Here is a 22,588-nt window from a genome sequence, read left to right on the forward strand (position 1 = left end):
TTTCTGAATTTGCAGAAGATGGTCTCTCGATCGCCTACAGGGTGCTTTCCTGCCCAGCCTTGTATTGGACATCGTGTACAAGGTGTCAGTCCATTTTGCCTTGCCAATCATCACTGCTATAGTGATTTCTTTTTCTTCTGTTGTTGTAAATATACTGCCAAAGCTTTGCAATGACATACATAAATATAAACCTTCCATCTTAAATGTTGCCCCCATTTCAGCAGGAAGTAGCTGGATGACTATGTCGTCCCTCCTCCCATAGATATGGAAGGGAAATATTGAGAGTGGGGAATATATAACAGAGGGAATGGCCTGAAAAAAATATGGCAAAGAGATTTTCTGTCTCCTTAACACTTCCCCCACTCTTTTTGAGAACTGCATTCTGGCCTGCATCCCCGAGGCAAGTTAAGTCTTTTGTTAAAACTCCCAGGTGGCACCAGCCCTCCAGGTAGGCAGCTGGCAGAGTTCACAGGCTTTGTCTCTGGCAGAGATGGGGCAATTAGAATAGTTAACCACAGTAATTGCCTGAAGCTGAGAATCCTTCCTTTAAAAGCTCTTTATTTCTGCCTATGTTTGGGAAATTTGGGATTTTGAGACAAGAAGGCCTACCATATTTCCTCCTTTGTTTTTGAAGTAAATGTCTTTTTCCTTCCTCCTCAAATCACTTGTCCTTGTTCTGATTGAGCTTCCTGGACAAGTGGCTGAGCTTTCAGTAACACATTTGTCTTAGCATAATAACAAAATTGAAATAGAAAATTGGAAATATATTTAATACAAAATTTATGACTAAGATTGAGAGTGCAATAAGATTTCACAGAAACAGCATTTACTGAAATCTAAAGCAATCACAGTCATTTCCATAGAAGACAGACAATTTGAGTTTTTAAAACATATTCATAGCTTTCAACAGATAAAGAGTAAAATGAGGGCATTCTATCAGAAAAAAAATGAACAAAAGCGTCTACTGAAAAATGGTTGTATTAAATACCTACCATTTTCCTATTAGAGAGTTTAAACTCTGACAAGGAATATTTATTTTTCTTTTAGCATCATCATTCATTCAATGTTCACTGCGTGCCTACCACGTGTAGACATTTCTCTAGGTTCTTAGGATACATCAGTGAAAAAATAGGCAAAGATAATTGTTATCACAGTACTTTCATTCTATATTTAAATCCACCCCTCCATTGCCATTTGGACAAAATCACTTACCCTATAAAGTAATTCTCAATCATCTGATAGTCTTCACTTCATTTAGAACCAAACAACAAATTCAAATAAAGTAGTAATAATTAAATATTGCTTTTTGTCTTTCGAGCCTAAAAATCAAAACTGATGAATAAAAATATTGGAACATAAATTTATGAAGAAAGCAAGCTATCTGGAGAGCAATTTGAGTCAGAATTGAAATTTCATTTATGCTTATTTGAATGTCTTTGTCTGGAAATTGGGTAACTATGTGTCAGTTACCCAATTCCCAAAGAAGAATACTGGAAATTTTCCATGAAGTGCAAAGAACAAATCTAAAGTGCACTCTGATTTTACAGTGTCCCAATGTTTATTTTGAAAGGGCCCTGATAGATTGTGTTGCGATAAACAGTACAATGGATTTCATAAGCCTTGGAGATCAGGCTTGAGTTCTAGCTTTATTAGTGAGATGCCTCCTAAATGTTGCCAATCATGTAGTATTCCTACTTTATTATTTGAAAAATAAGCCTTTTGGAAAAACCACTCCTGTCAACCTGCTGAGATTCAGGCAACAGCCATAACCCACAGTCACATGTGTGACTGGGGGAAGCTTTGAGATAACACCGGCCCCAATCACCACCTCAGTCTAACTACATTAGAGACCGTGAGCAAGAACCACCCACTGAGCCCAGCTGATAAACAAAATTGATTACGTAATAATTTATTTAGCTGTAATAAACATTTACTGAGCATCTACTATGTGCCAGAATCATTTGTTGGTTAATGATGCTAAGAAGGTCCTTGCTCTCTGGAGCTCATAGTCCCATAGAGAGGACCTAATAATAACAGTAGCAGTAGCAACAGTAACAAAATGTTAATAGTAATCATATAAATAAATAAATTATCCAATATCATTTATTATGAAGGAAAGTGTTGCAAAGGGACAAAATGGAAAAACTTGTTCTGATTGACACAGAACTGTTTTTGTTCCTTTATGCTGTTTTGCTCAGTTGGAAGGAAACAAAAGCAGTCACAAAAGAAAAACAAAAACAAGGGCAAAAATAATAAGTCTATAAGGTAGCACAATGGAGTTCATTGCAAACGGTTGCAGAAGTAAACTTGAATTGCTCCCAAGGCATAGGTTAGTCTATCCCACCAGACAAGTATAAGTTAGTTGTTTCATATATGTTCAAAACCCAAAATTACTTTTTGGAATTATATTTTTACTTATACTTCTTGGGTTTTCCCTTTCCCAAACTGCTTGATATAAAAGGCAAAAGTTATTCTCGTTTACCTGCATTATGAAGAGAAGAATTGATTGGTGGCTACCAAAACATAAGTGGATTGGAAAGACTGGTTAAACAAACAAACAAAAAACCTAACCCAATGCATTCAGAATATTTAAATTTTTAGTTTTCACACCACAAATGCTTTTCTACTATACCTACTTTTAGCTCATACCATGTATATTGAAGAACTCTGTGGAATGGGTGGGGCAGGGAGGTAAAGCAGAGATAAATAGATTTCAAATCCAAGCATGTAGCATAGAAAATAAACAGAAGGAATCCCACCGGTCCAGCCTCAAGATCCTTTTATTACCACATAAATAGATCATTACTCTGCCAAGAGTAACTTCTTAGCTTGTGTTGTTAAAATGAAGTTAGGGATGGTCTCTTTTCTTCCTTTAATTTTTCTGTCTTGGTACTTGTCCAACTTCAGTCAAGAGAGAAGTGGAACAAGCTTCACAAACAAAAACAACTGACTATAATATAGCAAAGAATGAAATCATATTTCAGAAAAGTGGGAAGAAGTAGATTACAAATATGAGGAGCAAGAGGTTTGGGGAAAAATTCATAAGGGAATTAACATTCAATGCAGTACTTCTATTCTTACTAGGAGTTTTCTAGGCAAGGAATGAAGGAGTCCAGTTTTGTTTGGACAATCATAAGGAGTCAGTGTGCATGCAGAAAGGGCTTCACAGAGGCACATAGACGATGGTAACATCAGAAACAGATGGCAGATCAATTTCCTTTTTAATTTCAAAATTATTTAATTGAAAAAAATTGCATATATTCAAGGTGTACAATGTGATGATCTGATATACGCATGCATTGTGTAATGATTAGCACAAATTAACACATCCATCACCACCCATATCATTTGTGCATGCATGTGTGTATGTGTGTATACATGTGTCTATGGGGCACATAAAATCTGTTCTCTTATCAAATTTCACGTAAACAGTGCAATATTATTAACTATAGTTGCCATGCTGTGCATTAGATCCCCAGAATTTATTCATATTATAACTGCAAGTTCGTTCTCTTTGGCTAATATCTCCCCATGTCCCCCACTCTCAGCACATGGCAACCACCATTCTACTCTCTGCCCCTATGAATTTGTCTTTTTTAGATTCCACATATAAGTGAAATATGGTTTTGTCTTTCTGTGTCTGGCTTATTTTACTTACCCTAACACCCTCTAGGTTCATCCATGTGTCACAAATGGCAAGATTGCCTTCCTTTTTATGGCTAAATAATAATTCATTATGTAATATATATACATTTTGTATTCATTCATCTGCTGATGGACACTTAGGTTGATTCCATATCTTGGCTATGATAAATAATGTTACAATAAACATGGGGTGCAGATATCTCTATGAAATGCTGATTTCATTTCCTTTGGATATATTATATATGCAAAACTTGGATGATATTTTCCATGATAGTTCTATTTTTAGTTTTTTGAGGAGGTGCCATACTGTTTTTCATACTGGCTGTACCAATTTTCATCCTCACCAATAGTGAATAAGATTTTATTTTCCTTTTCTCCATACTTCTGCCACTTGTTGTTACCTTTTGTCTTTTTGATAATAAGTAGATGGTAGATCTTGAATGCCTTCCTAAGTATCATTTTTTTGCCATGACTTCGATTTGTAGAACCAATATTTTTTTTAAGCTGCCTAGAATATGGTTAGGCATGTAATTCCTTGATCTCAGCAGAATCATATCCAATATGTAGAAAGTTTATTTAATTATCTAATATTGCAACAGCAAATGACAGTGACATATAACCTAACTTCTCAGTTTCATTGTAAAACTTTCTTACAGATTATGTGCTTTAAGATTGCTTGATTTCAGATCTAATAAATATAGAAGGAGGAAAACGTCCATGTTTGGAATGAATTCTGTACTAACTGGTTGGACTTAGCCTTACCCTGAATCATCTTAGAAGGCTGCTCTGAATATTATTCCAAAGAGGTGGGAATGTATATTGTCCATTGTGGTGTTATTTTCTTCAGATTTCTCTTCTGTTAGTGTCGTTACATGTCTTCCCCCGCAAAGTGTCATATGTTTCAAAATTTCACTGTTATTATATATTAGTTTGTAATGATGCATTTATCTATATTGTTTTTCTAAGTAATTTCTTTCCTAAGTTATTGGCACAAAATGAATTATACTTTGGTTTTTGATGTATTAAAATGTGTCATTAACAAGTATTGTAAATCTTCATGCACGGACAGGAATTGAGATGTTAGTTTGGTCATTAGAGTATGTACTTGAATTTATATAATTCAATTTGGCATTGAATTATCCGGGTAAGTGTTAGGTTTATTCCAGGTGGGAACCCGAAAAGTATGTATAGGACAGAATGTGGCTAATGCAAAACTTAGGTTTGTAAAACAATAGCTGGAGTCTGGGGAGTCCCTGGACTTTGTAGATCTGACAGCTACAGCCAACGTTCCTTCCCCCTCCCTCCCTGAGAGAGACCAGGGCTGTCCCCCCCTAGCTTTCCTGCTAAGGATGACGCCAGAACAGAAAGATGGATGCGACTGGACTGCGGCAAAGGGGTAGTAGGAGCTGGTTGTTTGAAGAAGAATTTACTACAAACAGCTGTTCTGCCCGCCATCCTCTACTGCACATAGCAGGAAGCAATTCTTCACCTGCCAGTTTGGCCCAGAAACAAAGAACTGAACAGGGCAGGTGGGAGGGAGTCGGCTATCTCCGTTTATAAAAACCCTCAACCAAACCCCCTTCTGTGCTGACTCTCTTTTCGGACTCAGCCCACCCGCACTGGGTGAATAAACCAGCCATGTTGCTCCCACATAGCCTGGGTGTGAAATGTGTCCCTTGGGTCATTCATTCACCCTTTCAGTAAGTGCACATCTACTTTACCGAAATTTTATTATAAGTTTCCTTATAAGGTAAATTCAATATTATAATTAATTTGATTTCTATGGAAAATTTGGCATGTTTTTAAGAAAAGTGGACACTCAAGAAATCTACCAGAACAAACACACCTGTTTTTTTTTACTTTAGTTTCCCCAGCTTCAGTTAAAAAGATACCACTTATTTTCCATTAGAATAATGAAAGATTTAATTACATATTTCCTACAGCTTGTGTGTGAGTCATAAAAGAAGGAGATTTGGAAGAAAAATGAAAAAATGAGAAAGTTAAAATGGGAATCACTGTGAAATGATGGGAAGCGTTAAGTTCCCTTCCCAAACTCCGTTAGTTATGGCTCTCTGTTGTCAGAGTTGAGAGAATGGACTTTAATCAATGTTCTGCTGCAACCCAGTTGTGTGGTGGTATAAAAAATGATACACTATGTTAGACACACAGGACTTTAGAAACAGTTACTACAACTTTTTTTGGAGATGAGCTGAGCCCTAATGTACAACAGGGTTAGAATCCAATTCCCCTCAGCTGGTCTGGGCTTTTTTCCATAGAACATCACTGTCTCTTAAAATGATACATGTTTTCTCTATTTCTCCGTTTCCTCATTTATGGAATGAATACATTTGACACAAACTTTTGTGAGATTCATGACAGTTACAGAATTCTTGTTCACTTTGTGCCACTAGATGTACATTAGGCAGTAGCAAGAGTATATGCAGTTAAACGTACAGATATCTGTCACAGAGAGTAAAGAAATTGAGATGGAATTCATAGTCAAGAGTCAGGACAAACTTTATTTATGACAGGATTTAATTCTTTTTGGCAGATCCATCTATTATCTGTAGAACATTCTTCAGAATAAGCAGCTTCTTTTGAGATGGAAGCACAGCTGTCTTCTTTGGCATCACCTTTAATTTTTAACCTGTGGAGCAAAAGAAAAGCCTCTCAGTATTTAGTACTTTCTAATAATTATCATCATTTAGCCATTATTTCTTAGGTCTTTTAGAAAATAGGGGAAGGCTAAGTTATTAAGCATTGTAAGTACACAGTCATAAATATAAAGGTAAGTACTTTTAAGATAAAAATAATATAAACCTCTGGAACTTTCCATTCATCTTCACTGGAAAAGAATCCTTTTAACAAGAAACTTCATAGTGATATTTTAAAAAAGAAGCTTTGGCAACTGGGAATTAAATCTCCTTATTTTACTACTTTAATGTGAAAAGTTTCCTACCTTCACCAAATATAGGGTATAACCACCTAATATTTGGGGAAGGTGTTAAGACGATCCATATGAAAGTGTGGCAATGCTCAAACAAAGTATGTGCTCATGTAATAAGTGTATTGAGGAGTGGTGGATATACAGGGTCTGTAGAATTTGGAAGCAGTGAGGAAAAGAGGCTCAGTTCCTGGGATATGTAGTCAGAGCCCCCTTTTATCCTCATTCCAAACAGATGTCAGTGGGTGTCTGCTTCAACATACTTGTTTCAAACAAGCATGAATCCTGTGGTTCACTGCAGGTGGAAATAGAGCTAGAATTCAAGTGATGGATGGGCAGTATTAGGGTTGGGTTGCAAGGATAGGGTGAGTTCAACACTCACCTAATAGTCTCAAAGGGAAGATGAGCTGGTGACAGTGGGCAGGGCTCCATCACAGCCTCTCTTTTTCCCTTTCTTTTATTTTTTCATGAAGCTTCTTGGGCTTGAGCTGCTAGTCTGATTTCTTCCTACTGCCCAATATTCCAGTCCAACCATCAACTTCCCTCAACTGGGCTATTGCAAAACGCCCCTACATTTTATCTTTTTCACTCTTCTAATTCTTTCTTCAATTTTCAGGCTAATTTTTTTTAATGCCAATTTGATCAAATCAACGACTGCCTTTCCAAAAGGCCCTCAATGGCTTCCCTGACCTTCCTTGCTGATATATCTGGCCAGTTCTCTAACATTGTATCCTTTAATACTCAAAAAATCCTGTGAAACACATTATTACCTTCCCTTTTTCTGTGCCTAAAAACCACGGCTCAGAGAGTTCAAATAAAGGCAGGGTCTAACTGGTGCCCTTTTCACCATAACATACCTTCCAGGTTTATCTGATTACTACTGTCTTAAGCATCATTTTTCTCCTCAGAATAAAATGGGAGGTTCAGCTGAATTTAATCCATTCATATTACACATATTTCTGCTCATAGACACTTCAATGTTTTCCAATTTTATTTTTAGTATAAACCATAATAAAATAAACATTTTATATGATGGCCAAATTGAGAAACACACACATACTATATTTAGTAAACAAATTAACCCTTACTATGTATGAAAAGATAAAAGTAAGTTAATATCAAATAGATTTTTATTTATAAGTAAAATATAGAAAATAATCTCCAGAAAGTATTATAGAAAATTAGTAATGATGTTATTAAACAAAATGGCTATGTTTGCTTTTTCATAAATTAATTCTGTCCAAAACACTTATTTTTAAATAATCTTCATTTTGAATTCTCACACTTAAAAATGTTTTAGAATATGGCTCAAATAATGTCAAAATTTTCTAATTAAGCCAACATTTCTTTCAGTGTTTAACACTTTTCCATATTTAATAAATTGTCCCTATATTTTAGATAAAATTGAACATGCTCCTGTGTTTTAAATTTCAACCTCTTGTTTTCTTGTTTTTGAATGATAAAAAATACATTTTAAGTGTGAATTATGCAAATTTGATTAACTCATTCACAGACTCATTAAATGCTACTCTCACTATCATCTCTTTTGAAAAACTCATTGAAAGTTCTCAACAGAATCTTAATTGAATGCCTGCACACTTTGGCTTGCAAGGGGAAACAACACCCTGCCCTTTCTTGTACAATCAACTATGAAATCTGCTAAAATATGACATGTAATTGTGTGGCATCAAGCCTCTTCTTACATTTATGGTTATCTGAACCATATTACACAAGAAATAATAATGAAACACTAAAGAGAAAACAGCAAATGGCTTTTTTGAGGCTTAACCACGTAGTCATCACAGCCTCTCAAAAATGTCTCTTTCACACCACTGGTTAAAATATGCTGCAACATTTGTCATAATGTGGGTAGAACCTCCAGTGTTTCAGTTCCATGTTCTGATATTTATAGTCATCCTTTCAATTTTTTAAAGTAGTTTCATGGTCCACTAAGATATATTTTCCCACAGTTTGAAAAACACTACTTAAGAAATTCTGTGTGCCAATAGCCTCCAGCTAGACATTTTTTAAAATTTCACATGCCCTCCCCAAAGGATTTAGTCTATTCCTTGTCACGTAAAACTCTACAGCAGATAAAAACATATATTCTTATAAAGGGCTGATGTCTTTTCATACATGGAACTGTTCTACCAACTTCAGAATCATCCATCTTCCCAGCCTATTCTGAACCTCTTGAGAATTTCTAAACCACATCAAAATTACAAAACTCAATCTTCAACAATGTTACTACATTATAATGTAAATGTGATGTGAATTAAATATTAAAATTGGCTCATCTAATACTCACATAGCAGAATTTAAAAAAGAGCCATTAATCCACTTCCAATTCTTCTCTGGTAATGCAAAATGTAATCCAATCCAAAAGTTAATTCCTCTATCCTTTATCTCTTTCTGTATGAGTATCTATAAATGGGACAGAAGAAATGACAGAATATTGAATCTGCTTATCTATTCATGTTTTGTATTCTTCTCCTCATTCCCTGAAACCTAGTTCAAGCATCACCCCCTCACTGAAGTCTTTGCTGATGACTCATCAGAGTTGAGTGTTGCTTCTCTGTAATTATATAGAGTGATATTTCTCCTTACATATTTTTATTTATTTTGTTTTATTCATCACCTTCTATTTAATTACTTGTTTACATGTCTGTTTAATCTCTCAAATTGTGAGCATCTTGAATTGAAAGTCCCCACTTCTGTTGCATAAAAGCTTTGGGCTAAAGCCCAGAGATCTCAATATGCTTTAAAGGAAATGCTAAGTTTTACTAAGGTATTTTATTTAAAGATTTACCAATTCTTCCTGATCTTGAATAAGAAGCAAACTGGATTCTTTTGTGGAACAGTAGGATAGACTGTAATTCCAAGGGTTGACATCTTGGGAAAAAAGCAAGCATTTCTTTTGGAGTGACTGCCAAGGTTCTGGGCACTCTGACAAACCCGGGCTCTCTAAAATAAGAAACAGAAAGAAGAAATAAATGTGTTATATTTCTAACCTGTCCCCACCACACCACGCAATAACATACACACATCATTATAAATGTTTGAAAGTCTTTGATTATCACTGTGAGAACAATGAATTTATTATAATTTTGAGGTTTATGAGACCTGTTTATTCTGGAAACCAAGAATTGGAAATTAGTGGCCAGTTATACTGAGCATAAATGAAATCATAGAATATTAAAATAGGAAGATACCATCAAAATAATTTAAACAGACACATCTTACATTTGAAAACACTGAGAGACAGAATAACTTGCTCAAATCCACCCAATGGATTTGATGGGTGATAGAGTCAAGACTATTTCTCAACCGAAGATTTTAAATACAGCCACCAGAAAGACACTGGGGATGAATCATGAAATAATAAATTTGCCACAAACTAAAAAAATAAAAAACCAAAAAAGACTATTTCTGTTTCCTTAAATTCACCACCAGGGCTTATTCCACCACACAGACAGCAATATCAAACTCATCTAAAAAATGCTGACTTTAAACAACATGCAAAATGCAAAGGAAATAATAATTCTTTTCACGAAATTAATAAGTACTGCAAATAAAAAAATCATAAGAAAATTTGCAATTGCCAAATGACAATTTGCCCATTTGATTTATTGGATAGTATTTTCCAGACAGATTTTCCAAGCGTCTTTAACTTTCTGTTCTGTGAGAATGTGCGAACAGATCACATTCTACTACAGTTACTCAACAATAGTCCCCTTTTTTTAAGGGGGATGGAGAAGAAGAAGGGGGAAGGTGGACAGAGACCCCGGGGCAGGCGGAGGGTGGGCCCACCAGAGAGGGCCCCAATAGTCGTCTTTATTAACACACACACTGGAACAAGATTAATGTTGCTACATACTGAGGAAGTATAATAAATAGTAAAGAATTCATTCTATGTTTTGAGTTCTATTAATTAACTTGAGACCAAACTTAACTGTTTGACATGTTCATTAAAATAATCAAATATTTCACTTAAAGGTATATTTTACTTTTTAACTGGATATTTGGCTATTTACAATCAAATATCCCAGCAGAGGCTTCTCATGAGGCAGCATGCCCTGCTGCCTAAGACGGTTAAAGTCTTAGGCTCTGAAGTCAGACCACCCAAGTACAATTCCTGGCGTCATCACTTACTGCTTGTGTGGCCCTCAGCAAGTTGCTTAACCTTTTTATGCCTCGGTTTTCTCAAATTTAAAAGTACAGTGATAACAGTATTTAAACATACAGTTTGTTGTGAACTTTAAGGCCATGCATGCTATTTATCAAATATTAACTATTATTCTTAAGAAATTCAAGCCACAGAATTACCTGTTGTTTCACTCCTGTTCTGTTGAACATCCACACTGCTTTTTTCTATTGATGGTTTTTGTATTAAGAACATTACTATAAATAAGGAAACACCATTAAGAAGATTAAATGCTGAAATATGTGGCAGAGTGGACAGGTTATATTTATCAGTTTAGGAAACTAAGTTATTTCAACAAGCTTGACTGTGGACAGAAGGATAGCAACGTGGTAACAAAAGGTCTAGTCAAGAGGCTGCAGACATAAATAAGACAAAAAGTAACAAGTAGACTCACACAGATATTAGCTTACCTATTATCTAGTAGATAAATCAACCTAAGGGCATTACTTAAACTTTTAAATTGCTCACACTCTTGTCTGAACTCTCTGATCTTCAGCATGAGTGTATTTATGCCTATTCCAAGGGGGACATGGTCTATTGCAATATGGAATTTAGTAGGTACTTGATAAACTGTAAATAACTGGAATTTTTACTTTTCTTTGTTATTGTCATTTTTTTTCACAATAGTTTTTTTTTTTTTTTTTTTAAAAGTTCTTAGAGTACATACATAGCGGACTCTCAGAGCAATTAGGAAGATAAATGTGAAAGGCTAAAGCTTTTCAAAGTGAGTATGAGCTGACTGTCAGAAGCAATATTTTCTAACTTTTTATTTCATTTGTCTTTCACTAGGTTTGGGGTGGCCAGATTATGTTAAGATTCTCTGATGTTTATGATGAGTAAATATTCCCAAACAAATGATCTTGCCTTACTTACCTGTAATAGTCAACCCGATCACAGCTAAGACAAGAAGAGTAACTCCAGCACAGCCAAGTTTCAGAGCAAATTGATGCCAGCGTGGACCCTGACAGATGTCTGAGATGTTAAAAAAAAACTACTCAATGAACTCAGTTGAGTAAATCTGGTACAGAAATCAAAGGTGGTTTGGATAACATATGGACAATGAGATTCAGCTTAGAGGCTGCAGGGAGGGAAGAACCTTTACCAGACAGCTTAAAAGTAGAGTCCCACAAGACAGATTTTCAGATACAGCTGAGAGTCTGCTGATTGGTAAAATAGGAATATTTATGCATGTCTTGTATACAAAGGATAAAAATCAAATGAGGTAGATGAGAAGACGTTTTGAAAATTGCCAAGTGCTATACAGAAATGAAGTGCATGCCCTACTACAGGAAGTTAAGACATTTTGTCTAAGAAGGAAGATCTTCATTTATTCAAGATATTTTATGTCTCTATTTTGTGCCAAGCACCATGTTAAAGACTGGTGACATAAAACATTTCTATTTTCTATTCTTGGACACAGAATACTCTGCTTTACTGTTATCTAAAATAATCATCTCCAACTTGGACCAAATATATGGCATTCAAGGAAGAATGTTTTGTCAGACTGCATATTATTTTCAGTACTAAACTAGTAAAACATAACATGCATTTATGTCTACAACATTGCATAGTCTAAACAAAATGTCAGCTATCTTTGCTTTTCTCTGTAATCATAGTAATTACTATATAATGTATATATCATGCTCATCAGAGGTTATGAACTATATAAACTATATAATTACATAGTTTGCTTTAAAACATGAATTTCATAGGGAAAACAATTAAGGGATTTATTTATAAAAATATTCTGTAGAAACACTGGGCTACAGCTTCCAAAATTAAATAAGTTCTGGCAGGAAATTACTCTGGTAGGATATGTCTCAGTTACACTGCTTGAATTTGTGTTTAGACAGCTCCTATATTTCTGATTTAATAATAAGACCCCTTTTGTTCCCATTTGTTTTATAACATGTTAGATATATCACAATTATAAATTATTGTCTAAATTTTAGTATTAAGCCAAGGGATTGGCCGGGCGCCGTGGCTCACGCCTGTAATCCTAGCACTCTGGGAGGCCGAGGTGGGTGGATCATTTGAGCTCAGGAGTTCGAGACCAGCCTGAGCAAGAGCGAGAACCCATCTCTACTAAAAATAGAAAGAAATTATATGGACAGCTAAAAATATATATAGAAAAAATTAGCCGGGCATGGTGGTGCATGCCTGTAGTACCAGCTACTCGGGAGGCTGAGACAGGAGGACCGCTTGAGCTCAGGAGTTTGAGGTTGCTGTGAGCTAGGCTGACGCCACGGCACTCACTCTAGCCTGGGCAACAGAGTGAGACTCTGTCTCAAAAAAAAAAAAAAAAAAAAAGCCAAGGGCTTTTATTATAAGTAAAGGTTTTCTAATTTATCTGCAGCTATTGATTTATTTATATTATCTATTCCTTTTTAAATTTTTTCTAATATTTCTCAATATAAATGATTACAATACTGTCTTTTATTTTCATTATATGTTCCAGAATGTCTATAAAGCCATTTCGACTTTTTTTGTGTGTGCATTACATTTGAGAATTAAGTTGTGCAAGCCAGTTCACAGATATAATGGTCTCTAGCATTAGGATGCTGACATTCATATAAGTGAGTTATCTCTCCTTGAAATGTTGCTGAGAAGATATAATTTAGTATAGCTAAATGTGTTAAAAGATTGTGGGAAATATGTAATACATTAGAGTCAAGGTAGTGACATGTGGATTATCATCAGATACTACTGAGGACATGCATCAGTGGAACAGCCTTTCGAATTGAGCAGATTTGGGTTTGAACAAGTTATTTTGGGGCAATATGTCCAACCTTCATAAAACCTTACTCTATAAGGTTTTGGAGAGGATTATATGAAACAATTCTCCTAAATGTTGGGCATAGTGTCTGGTACATAACTGTTCGATAAATAGTAGTTTTTGTTTTTGTTTTTTTAAAGTGTTTATTAAACTATAGATAAAAGGCAATTTGGTGACTTCTAAAAATTGTTATTCATTCATGCTAAAATGTAAGGAATTGAGTGGAGCATTGCTCTGCACCTGGGGAGGTGGGATGCTCTCCTGTACTAACTGTTTTCAGCTGCACTGCATGAGATTACAATTAATGGAGTTAACAATAGATCACTGAAGAGGTCAGGTGAACTTTAATGACCTGGACATACCTACTTAGGGCTGTTGATTGGGTATAAACAGGGTGTTAAATCATCTCACTTCATTGCTCTAAACCTTTCAATAGCTTTCCTTCGTGCAAATCATAGTCTATGAAATGGTTTACAAATTCCTGTTCAATCTGGCTCCCTGTTACTTCTCTGCTTTCATCTCCACCTGGTCTCCATGCGTGCACTCTGCATGCATACTCCTTCCACAACATGGCAGGATGTGCTCATCTCAAGATTTTTGCACTTGCTGGTCCAACTTCCTAGAAGGTTCTTTTCTCAGAGATCATGCCTTTGTCCCTCACTTCTTTCAGGACTTGACTCACACATCATTTTCTCAGGGAGGCCTTCCATTATTATTCTGTTTGATATGGTACCAACTCTCCCTCAAAGCTAAATTTCAATTCCATTTTAAATTTTTTTTTTTTTTTTTGAGACAGAGTCTCACTCTGTCACCTCAGCTAGAGTACAGTGTCATCATCATAGCTCACAGCAACCTCAAACTCCTGGGCTCAAGCAATTCTCCCACCTCAGCCTCCCTAGTATCTGGGACTACAGGTGTGTGCCACCACACCTGGATAATTTTTCTATTTTTAGTACAGATGGTGTCTCACTCTTGGTCAAGCTGGTCTCAAACTTCTGAGCTCAAGAGATCCTCCCACCTTGACCTCCCAGAATGCTAGAATTACAGGTGTGAACCACCGCACCTGGCCTAAATTCTTTCTTTTTTTTTTTTTCTCTCATATAATTGCACTTTAACTTTTGAATGAAATACAAGAAAAATTAGTTTAAATACATTTTAATTTGACTTAGAGAATTGACTAATGGAGAATGTGGAGGATTATAAAAGTTTAACATCATTTGGCTAAAGATTAATGTTTTGGAAAAAACTTACAAGTAGAAACAAAGATTTAAAAGACAATGTGAATAGTTCTTAGAACTAGGTGAGGTTGCTTGGAAAATAAACACTTAATAATTAATAGAGGATAATGTGTTCTAATAAGAAGTAATTTGTTCCTGTTTTTTTTTTTTTTTAAATTCTTTCTTGTTTTAAAAAGAATTCAGGCTAAATTCTTTCTTGATAGCACCAGAACCATCTAATCTTTTATACATACTTAGTTATTTATTTACTCCATTGCTTGTATGCCTCCATGGTAATATAAACTCTATGAAGCAAAAACATTTTCTCTATTTTATTTACTGCTATATTTTCAGCATGCTTGGCACATAGTAAGTGCTTATTTTTGAATGAATGAATAAACTGTAGAAGCATTTTGCAAACACTTTATCCACTTTTCTAGCAGACCAAATCCTTGGCCATTTGGACATAAACAAAATTAACGTTATCACTCACATCTCTCTTTCTGGTTTTGCTGCTGCCTTAGATACAATCACTGTGCCACATAGTTACCACAGCCTGAATGTCTTAGCCAAAGAGTCCAGTAGTGGTTTCACAGTCATCGTAATACCACATCAGTGTTCTCTAGTGGCATATTTTGCTCTGGCTTTATTCTATTATTTTTCTTTTAGATTTACTTTTAAGGTGATATTCTGTAGGATAATGGTTATAATCCAAGTAGACAAATTTTCTGGATACATTGATTTGGGATTGTAGGTAGTTGCATTTGGGGAAACTTTATCTCTCTGTATGTTCATTTTCTGACACCTTTCAACACCCACCCCCACATATTTCTGCTAGATCTGAACAGAGGAAAAAAAAGACTAGCCTTATTCCATTTAAAAAGAAAGAATAAGTGGCTCAACCAAATCCTCCCTGTAGTTATCAAAATCTTCCAATTTCCTCTGGCCACTATATGAAGATTATAGTGAAAATTTTTTGACAACCCTAAGACTTTCTTCCTGACCTAAAACTTTGATAATTTAAAAGTTTGAAATGTATAACAAATGGCCCTAAAAAGCACAACTCACATACTTGGCACAATATGGAACGAATATCAGATTGGAAACAATTGTATTAAATAATGTTATCAATGTCAGTAAATTCAGTTAGATTTCAGGAGGTAATACTATGTCATAATAATTTCATACTTATTTTCTGCCTCAGTCTCCGGTCTCTTATTCATCCCCAAGCTGTGCTATCCATCACATACTACCTCACATTGGTGTTCCCCATTCCTTTGACTCAGAATACTAACTCCTCTGACACACTGAAAAGTGCCAATTTCAACAAATGTCAAAGAGGTTCATTACTGATATGGTCCAGTTTCTTATCTCCTCCTTTTTAAAAAAAATTTTAACTTTTAATTCTGGGTACACAATAGTTGTATGTATCTCCTTCTAAACTGTGATACTTTTCAAATTAGAAACTATCAGGTTGTAATTATACTCAAGTCTTTGATCTTGAATATGATTATCTCCCAGAAAATTTTCCCCTCACTTTGGAGAGTGGAGGATGCTAATCATTAAGTCTACACTTTGTATTCTGAAATGAATGTTATGGAGGCAAATGCACTGGAATTTAATCATAGTATTGACATTTTGTGGAGGGATTTGGAATAAGGTAAGTTGCTACTACAGTAAGTTTGCAATGTGTCTCTGAAAATATACTTTTGTTCATATAGGTAAAACGTTTCTTTGGAGTCTTTTAACCAAGGTTCAGTAAGAGAAGTGATGTTCACTTTCCATGCTATCTTGATAAAAAATAAATTTATGAAGTTTTTAATTTTTCTCCAAAGTTGTGATTATCCACAGTCAAGCTATGTTACACCTAAAATTAAACATTAATATAGAATTGCTGCTTATCTTCAAAGCAATGATTTAAAGCCATAAATATAAGAGGAAAATCTAATTCTGGAAGATATACAAATGCCAAAAGGAAAATTAAAGCCACTTACCCCGAGGAAGAGATGAGGGTGATGAACTTTCAGGACCTGAATACGTGGATACTTTTAAATCAGCATATATCACTTGTCTGTCCATTGTAGACAGGAGAAGGTGACATTAAACTTGTGTATAAGAACAAACCCCCAATTCTATGAGGCAAAATCAGCGAAAGGAAGTGTCCTGCCTGAAATGCTTTGTTGTCTCTCTTTTGTCCCCACCCTCCCACACTTCTAGTTGCGGGGTTTCTCCACCAATTATTGAGATGATCCACTTATTATGTGTCCATTATACTTCAATATGTAATATCTATTTTTCTCAATTGATCTGTTTTTGACAAAATTCTGGAAGGATTTGTTTGTTCTTGTTCCTCTTGACCATCCCTTCTGAGCTTCTATCTCAGGGCCAGGATCAGGGTGAAGCAAATGAAACACTCACCTAGGGGTTCAAATTTAAGAGCCCCAAACAACCCAGTAATTAAGATAAGTAATATTTAATACAATGTTGAGAAAATAAAAATTAATGCAAAAAAGTCCATGATGCTATTCAAAAACTCTAAAATTGTCCTGAAATACCTGTGCTCCAGAGAAAGTTATAAAATGTGAAAAATCAGAGCATAAATGTAAGAAAGGCCACTGAATTATATAACTGAAAAAACAATGAGCTAAAGATTTATAGATTACTCTTAGCTTAGTTCTGTAGGTGCTCATGGATATAATAGAGTCTCCACAAAATTAGAAGAATTTTAAATCTGCAGAATTATAGAAAGTGAAGGCCTTGGAATTTCCTATTTCTTTCAAGGATTTTCAGTAGAACCTTAGAGCAGGACCTCAGATGCCATCAAGTCTGACATACTCACATTATACGTGAAAAAATTGCAAAATGAGGAACTTTCTAAAAGTCACGTTCTATGATTGGAGTATATAGTACCAGATGCTCAAAATTACTTGACAGTGGAAGCAGTCTCTTGGCTGTTTTTTTTCTTTCTTCTTCTTCTTCTGCTGCTGCTGCTGCTTCTTCTTCTTCTTCTTTTTTTTTTTTGAGACAGGGTCTTGCTCTGTTGCCCAGGATAGAGTACAGTGGGGTCATCGTAGCTTACTGCACCTCTTGGGCTCAAGGGATCCTCCTGCCTCAGACTCCTGAGCAGCTGGGACTACAGGCACGCACCACCACACCTGGCTAATCTTTATATTTTTTGGTAGAGACAGGGTCTTGCTGAGGCTGGTCTTGAACTCCTGGCCTCAAGCTATCCTTCTGCCTCGGCCTCCCAGAGTGCTAGGATTACAGGCATGAGCCATGGTGCCTGACCAGTCTCCTGGCTTTGAACCCAAAAAATAGGAAGTGCTTATTCATGGAAGAAAATTTACATTTTCATGTATCTGTCATGGGAGCACACACTTATTCCCTAAAGATCACTGATAATTATGAAGTGAGATGGATCCATTTGTGAGAGCTACACAATCCACTGTTTAGTGATTCAATTGAAGTGTTCTCCAACTATCTGATAGTTAGCAGTCATTTTATTGGTGCTAGGATATTTGGTTCTGCCACATGCCTTATCTAAATTTTTAGGATACACACACCTACCAGAATTATCAATCAGTACCCTGGGTCACCTAAATAGAATAATTCTATATACTTATAGAACTATTCTCAAGGTTTCATATATATAGGCTTTAGTGCCCATAAGGATCTCAAGCTTTAGTATACATAAGAATCATCTGAAAACTTGTTAATAATGCAGATTCCTGCAACATAAATCCTTTTTCCCCTCAAAACACAGTTAGCTTGAGGTGAGAAATGTGCCAAAAATCATTCCAGGTATTTCATATGGTTCATGGACCACATTAGAACAATCATGAAGGAAGTAAAAAGTGTGGGGATATCTTGGAAAGGTCAGTGGAATGAATAGAAGTCTGATGATGTAATCAGGATATTAAAAGAGTGCTTTACTGCCCTGAAGTTTAACTCCACGTCCTGAAGCATGACTGTGACTGCTAGGAATACATAATGGCCACATCAAAAATAACTGATTTAAGGTAAGATACTCCCTTCAAACAGATGCTTGCAAAATCTTACAAGCTGGAAAAGTATAAACTAGATAGAAATATCAAGTGGAGTCTTCACTTGTCTATATGTAGCACAAAACATATTTTGCTTATATAAGTATGGAGAGCAACAACCAACCACCTGCACAATTATCTTCCATTACAAAAGATCCTTATTATACAATCATTACTATATATATATATGTATATATACATATATATATATAAACTCTCAAGAAAATACACACTTGAAAAATTTTTATAGTTGTGCTAATGTATTCATTTGATCATCTAATCACCTAAATGAGACCTATCAGAATTCAAGGATAATGTATCACTAAAAAATGGAGAGACAGAGAGAGAGAGAGATTGCACACACACACGCACACAGTATAACATTAAAGCTAAATAATTCAAATGGTGAATGATTATAAGTAACTCTGAGATTTAGAATATAGTAATAGTAGTGGTAATATTGAGTAGATAAAGGAACAATAAAGACAGGTTCTTGACTAGATCAACTATTTTTGACATTGAACTTTGCCAAGTGAATAGTAGAAGTTGAGATAGATAAGAAAATAGAGTAAAATAAAAACAGTGCTACTCTGAAATGTGAGGAAGCACAATAGAGACCAGAAGATGGCTACAAAAAGAACTGATAAGAGAATAATTTTCTGCAAGAAGGTGAAAATATAAGAGTCAGCAAGTGCTAATCATGAGCTAAGAGAGAATCCACTCCAACTTTATGAAAGAGGTGACATCAACAAGATGGTAGAGTAAGAAACTACAGGACCTCCTTCTTCCATGACACATTGCATTCAAAAATTACAGACCAGAGTACCCAGTGACAACTCTAGAGACTAGTTGGGAAGCTGTAGCATCAGCCCATTGTAAAGCCAAGATGGAATCACAAGGAAAGGGTAGCAAAATTTGTGACATTTGGCATGCTCATTCATGTCCCTTCCTTATGCATCATACTGTGAAGCAACCAGGAGGAAACAACCCACACAGGGCTCCTTGCTCCTCAAGGAAACAAAAGAGTGGACTGTGTATCCAATGTTCTGGCTTGTCTGAGGGCTTCCTGAGGAACTGGTTTCTGTCTTGCCTGACTCAGAGTGGTGATGGGACTGGTGGCAGAGTTCAGAAGCCACTGAAAGCAGAGGCAAGGAGAACATCAGAGTTGTAGTTTCACTGGCAGACACCATGGAGAACAGGACATGAGAAAAGATTTGAGAGGTTTCATCACCTCAAACTGGGCTGATTAGTGAAGATTTTCCCTGCAGAAAGAGAGCATTCAAAGGCTAAGAGAGATGATTGTCTTTTCAAATGACCAAATCCCAGCAAAAAAAAAAAAAAAAAAAAATTACAAGGCATACAAAGTAACAGAGAAACATGGCCCAATCAAAAGAACAAAATAAAACCTACTGTAAAGCAACACAGATCTATGAGTTGCTCGACAAAAAAAATTAAAAATTGTCACAAAGATGCTTAATAAACTAAAAGACAGCACAGAGAACTAAAGGAAAATTTTAAAATGAGGCATGAACAAAATGAAGTTATGTAAAATGACATAGAAACTATTAAAACAAATAAACAAATCTGGAGTGAAAAATACAATAACTAAACTGAAAAGATTATTAGAGGGATTAAATAGAAGACTTGATCAAACAGAAGAAAGAATCAGTGAACTTGAAGACAGGTCATTTGAAATCATTGAATCAGAGGAGCAAAAATTTTAAAAATGAAGAAAAGCAAAGATAGCCTAGGGGACTTATCAGGTCCTATCAGACAGACCAATATAGATACTCTGGGAATCTCAGAAAGAAAGGAGAGAGAGAAAGAGGCAGATATTTTATGTAAAGGAAAAGTCCCTAAAACTTCCTAAATTTGAGGAAAGAAATGAATATACATATTCAGCAACCTAAAAGAACTCCAGCTAGAATAAATCTGAAGAGAATCACCTCATGACATATTATAATCAAATTATCTGAAATCAGAGACTTTTAAGTGAGGATCTTGAAAACAACAAAATAAAAGTGATTCATCATATGAAATGAAGCTTTCATGAAATAACTGGTGGATTTCTCAGCAGAAACCTTGCAGGCTAGAAGGGAGTAGGATGATGTAAAGTGCTGGGGGGGAAAAAAAACCTATCAACCAAGAATACTGCATCTAGCAAAACTATCCTTCAAAAATGGACATGAAATTAAAACTTTCCCAGATACAAAAAAGCCAACGGAGTTCATTACCATTAGATGTGCTTTACAAGGAATGGTAAAGTTACAACAAAAGGATAGTAATTCATTATCACTAGACATGCTCCACAAGGAATGGTCAAGTTGCAACAGAAGGATAGTAGAGTGCAAAATATAGCTGTAAGAAAATAGAAAGTTCTTCAATAAAGGTAAATACAGGAATAGATATGGTAAATCTATATTATTGTAATTTTGTTGCATACATTTTAAATGATAAAACATACAACAAAGTAGTATAATTTTATGTTAATGTGTATCCAATATGTAACGATATAATTTGTGGCATCAATAACATAATGTGTTGGGGGAATAGAGTTACAAAGTAGTAGAATGTTTGTATAAGACTGAAGTTGTTATTCATTTAAAATAGAATGCTATAACATTAAGATACTTTAAGTAATTGCAATGGTGAGCAAAAAGAAAATATGAATAGAATATAGAAAAAAGGAAATAAGAAGAGAATCAAAGTACATGATTACCCCCAAAATCAATGAAACACAAAGGAACTCAGTAAGAAATGAAGGACACATACAAGACATACAACAAATAACAAAATGGTAAAGCAAATCTTTCCTTATCTAAGAATGAACATAAGCTAAAAATGAAAGAATGGAAAAATTTATTCCATGCCAATAGTAACCATAAGAGAGCAGGGATGACTATAGTAATATCAGAAAAAATAGACTTTAAATTAAAAACTGTTATAAGAGAAAAAGGAGGACATCATATAGTGAAAAAACGGTCAAGTCACCAATAACAATTATGAATATTTATGCACCTAACCTAAGAGCTTCCAAATTTATAAAACAAGCTTTGAAAGAATTAAAGGGAGAAATAGACAACAACAAAATAATAGGAGGAGACTTCAATACCCTACATTTAATAGTTGACACAGGAACCAAACAGAAGATCAACAGGGAAATGGAGGACTTGAACAACATGGCAGACCAATTGAACCTGACAGGCCTATACAAAATATTCCAACCAACAGCAACAGAATATACATTCTTTTCAAGTGGATACGGAATATTCTCCAGGATAGACTGCATGTTAATGCACAAAACAAGTCTTAACAAATTCAAAAACACTGAAATCTTAAAAAGTGTCCTTTCCAATCACAATCGAGTGAACTAGAAATCATAACACAAGGGAAACTGGAAAATCAACAAATATGTGGAAATTAAACAACTCTTAAACAACCAGTGGATTAAGAAATAACTCACAATAGAAAGCAGAGAATACCTGGAGACAAATGAAAATGAAAACACAACATACCAAAACTTGTGGATGCAACAAAAGCAGTGCTAAGGAAATTTTATAGTTATAAATGCATAGACTAAAAAAGAAGAAATATCTCAAACAACAACCTAACTTTATACTTCAAGAAACTAAAAAATAAGAACAAACTAAACTCAAATTTAGTAGAAAGAGGAAAATAAAGATTAGAGCAGAGAAAAACAAAATAGAAAATAACAATAATAGAAAAAATCAACAAAAATTGAGAGTTGATGTTTTGAAA

At 35.1% G+C, this 22,588-nt stretch overlaps 1 protein-coding gene across 1 annotated transcript; it reads right to left on the reverse strand.

Annotated features, from left to right (window-relative positions):
• Nucleotides 1–6,144: 6,144 nt before the first annotated feature.
• Nucleotides 6,145–16,886, reverse strand: KLRB1 (killer cell lectin like receptor B1). The gene is made up of 6 exons (XM_069491302.1): nt 16,781–16,886; nt 11,667–11,765; nt 10,916–10,990; nt 9,399–9,553; nt 8,898–9,013; nt 6,145–6,292 (listed from the first exon to the last, which is right to left on the reverse strand). The coding sequence occupies exons 1-6, from the start codon at nt 16,863–16,865 to the stop codon at nt 6,145–6,147; spliced, it is 678 nt and encodes a 225-aa protein (XP_069347403.1). The 5' UTR covers nt 16,866–16,886.
• Nucleotides 16,887–22,588: the final 5,702 nt, after the last annotated feature.

This window comes from Eulemur rufifrons, chromosome 16 (genome assembly GCF_041146395.1).
Source record: "Eulemur rufifrons isolate Redbay chromosome 16, OSU_ERuf_1, whole genome shotgun sequence".
Classification (NCBI taxonomy): domain Eukaryota; kingdom Metazoa; phylum Chordata; class Mammalia; order Primates; family Lemuridae; genus Eulemur; species Eulemur rufifrons.

Excerpts from the sequence above, each read along its gene's own strand:
- KLRB1 (XM_069491302.1), bottom strand. The coding sequence starts at position 16,865 with ATGGACAGACAAGTGATATATGCTGATTTAAAAGTATCCACGTATTCA. Across the intron at positions 11,766-16,780 it reads ACCCTCATCTCTTCCTCGGG|ACATCTGTCAGGGTCCACGC; the intron begins GTAAGTGGCTTT and ends TTAACATCTCAG. Across the intron at positions 9,014-9,398 it reads TTCAAGATCAGGAAGAATTG|ATACTCATACAGAAAGAGAT; the intron begins GTAAATCTTTAA and ends TCCCATTTATAG.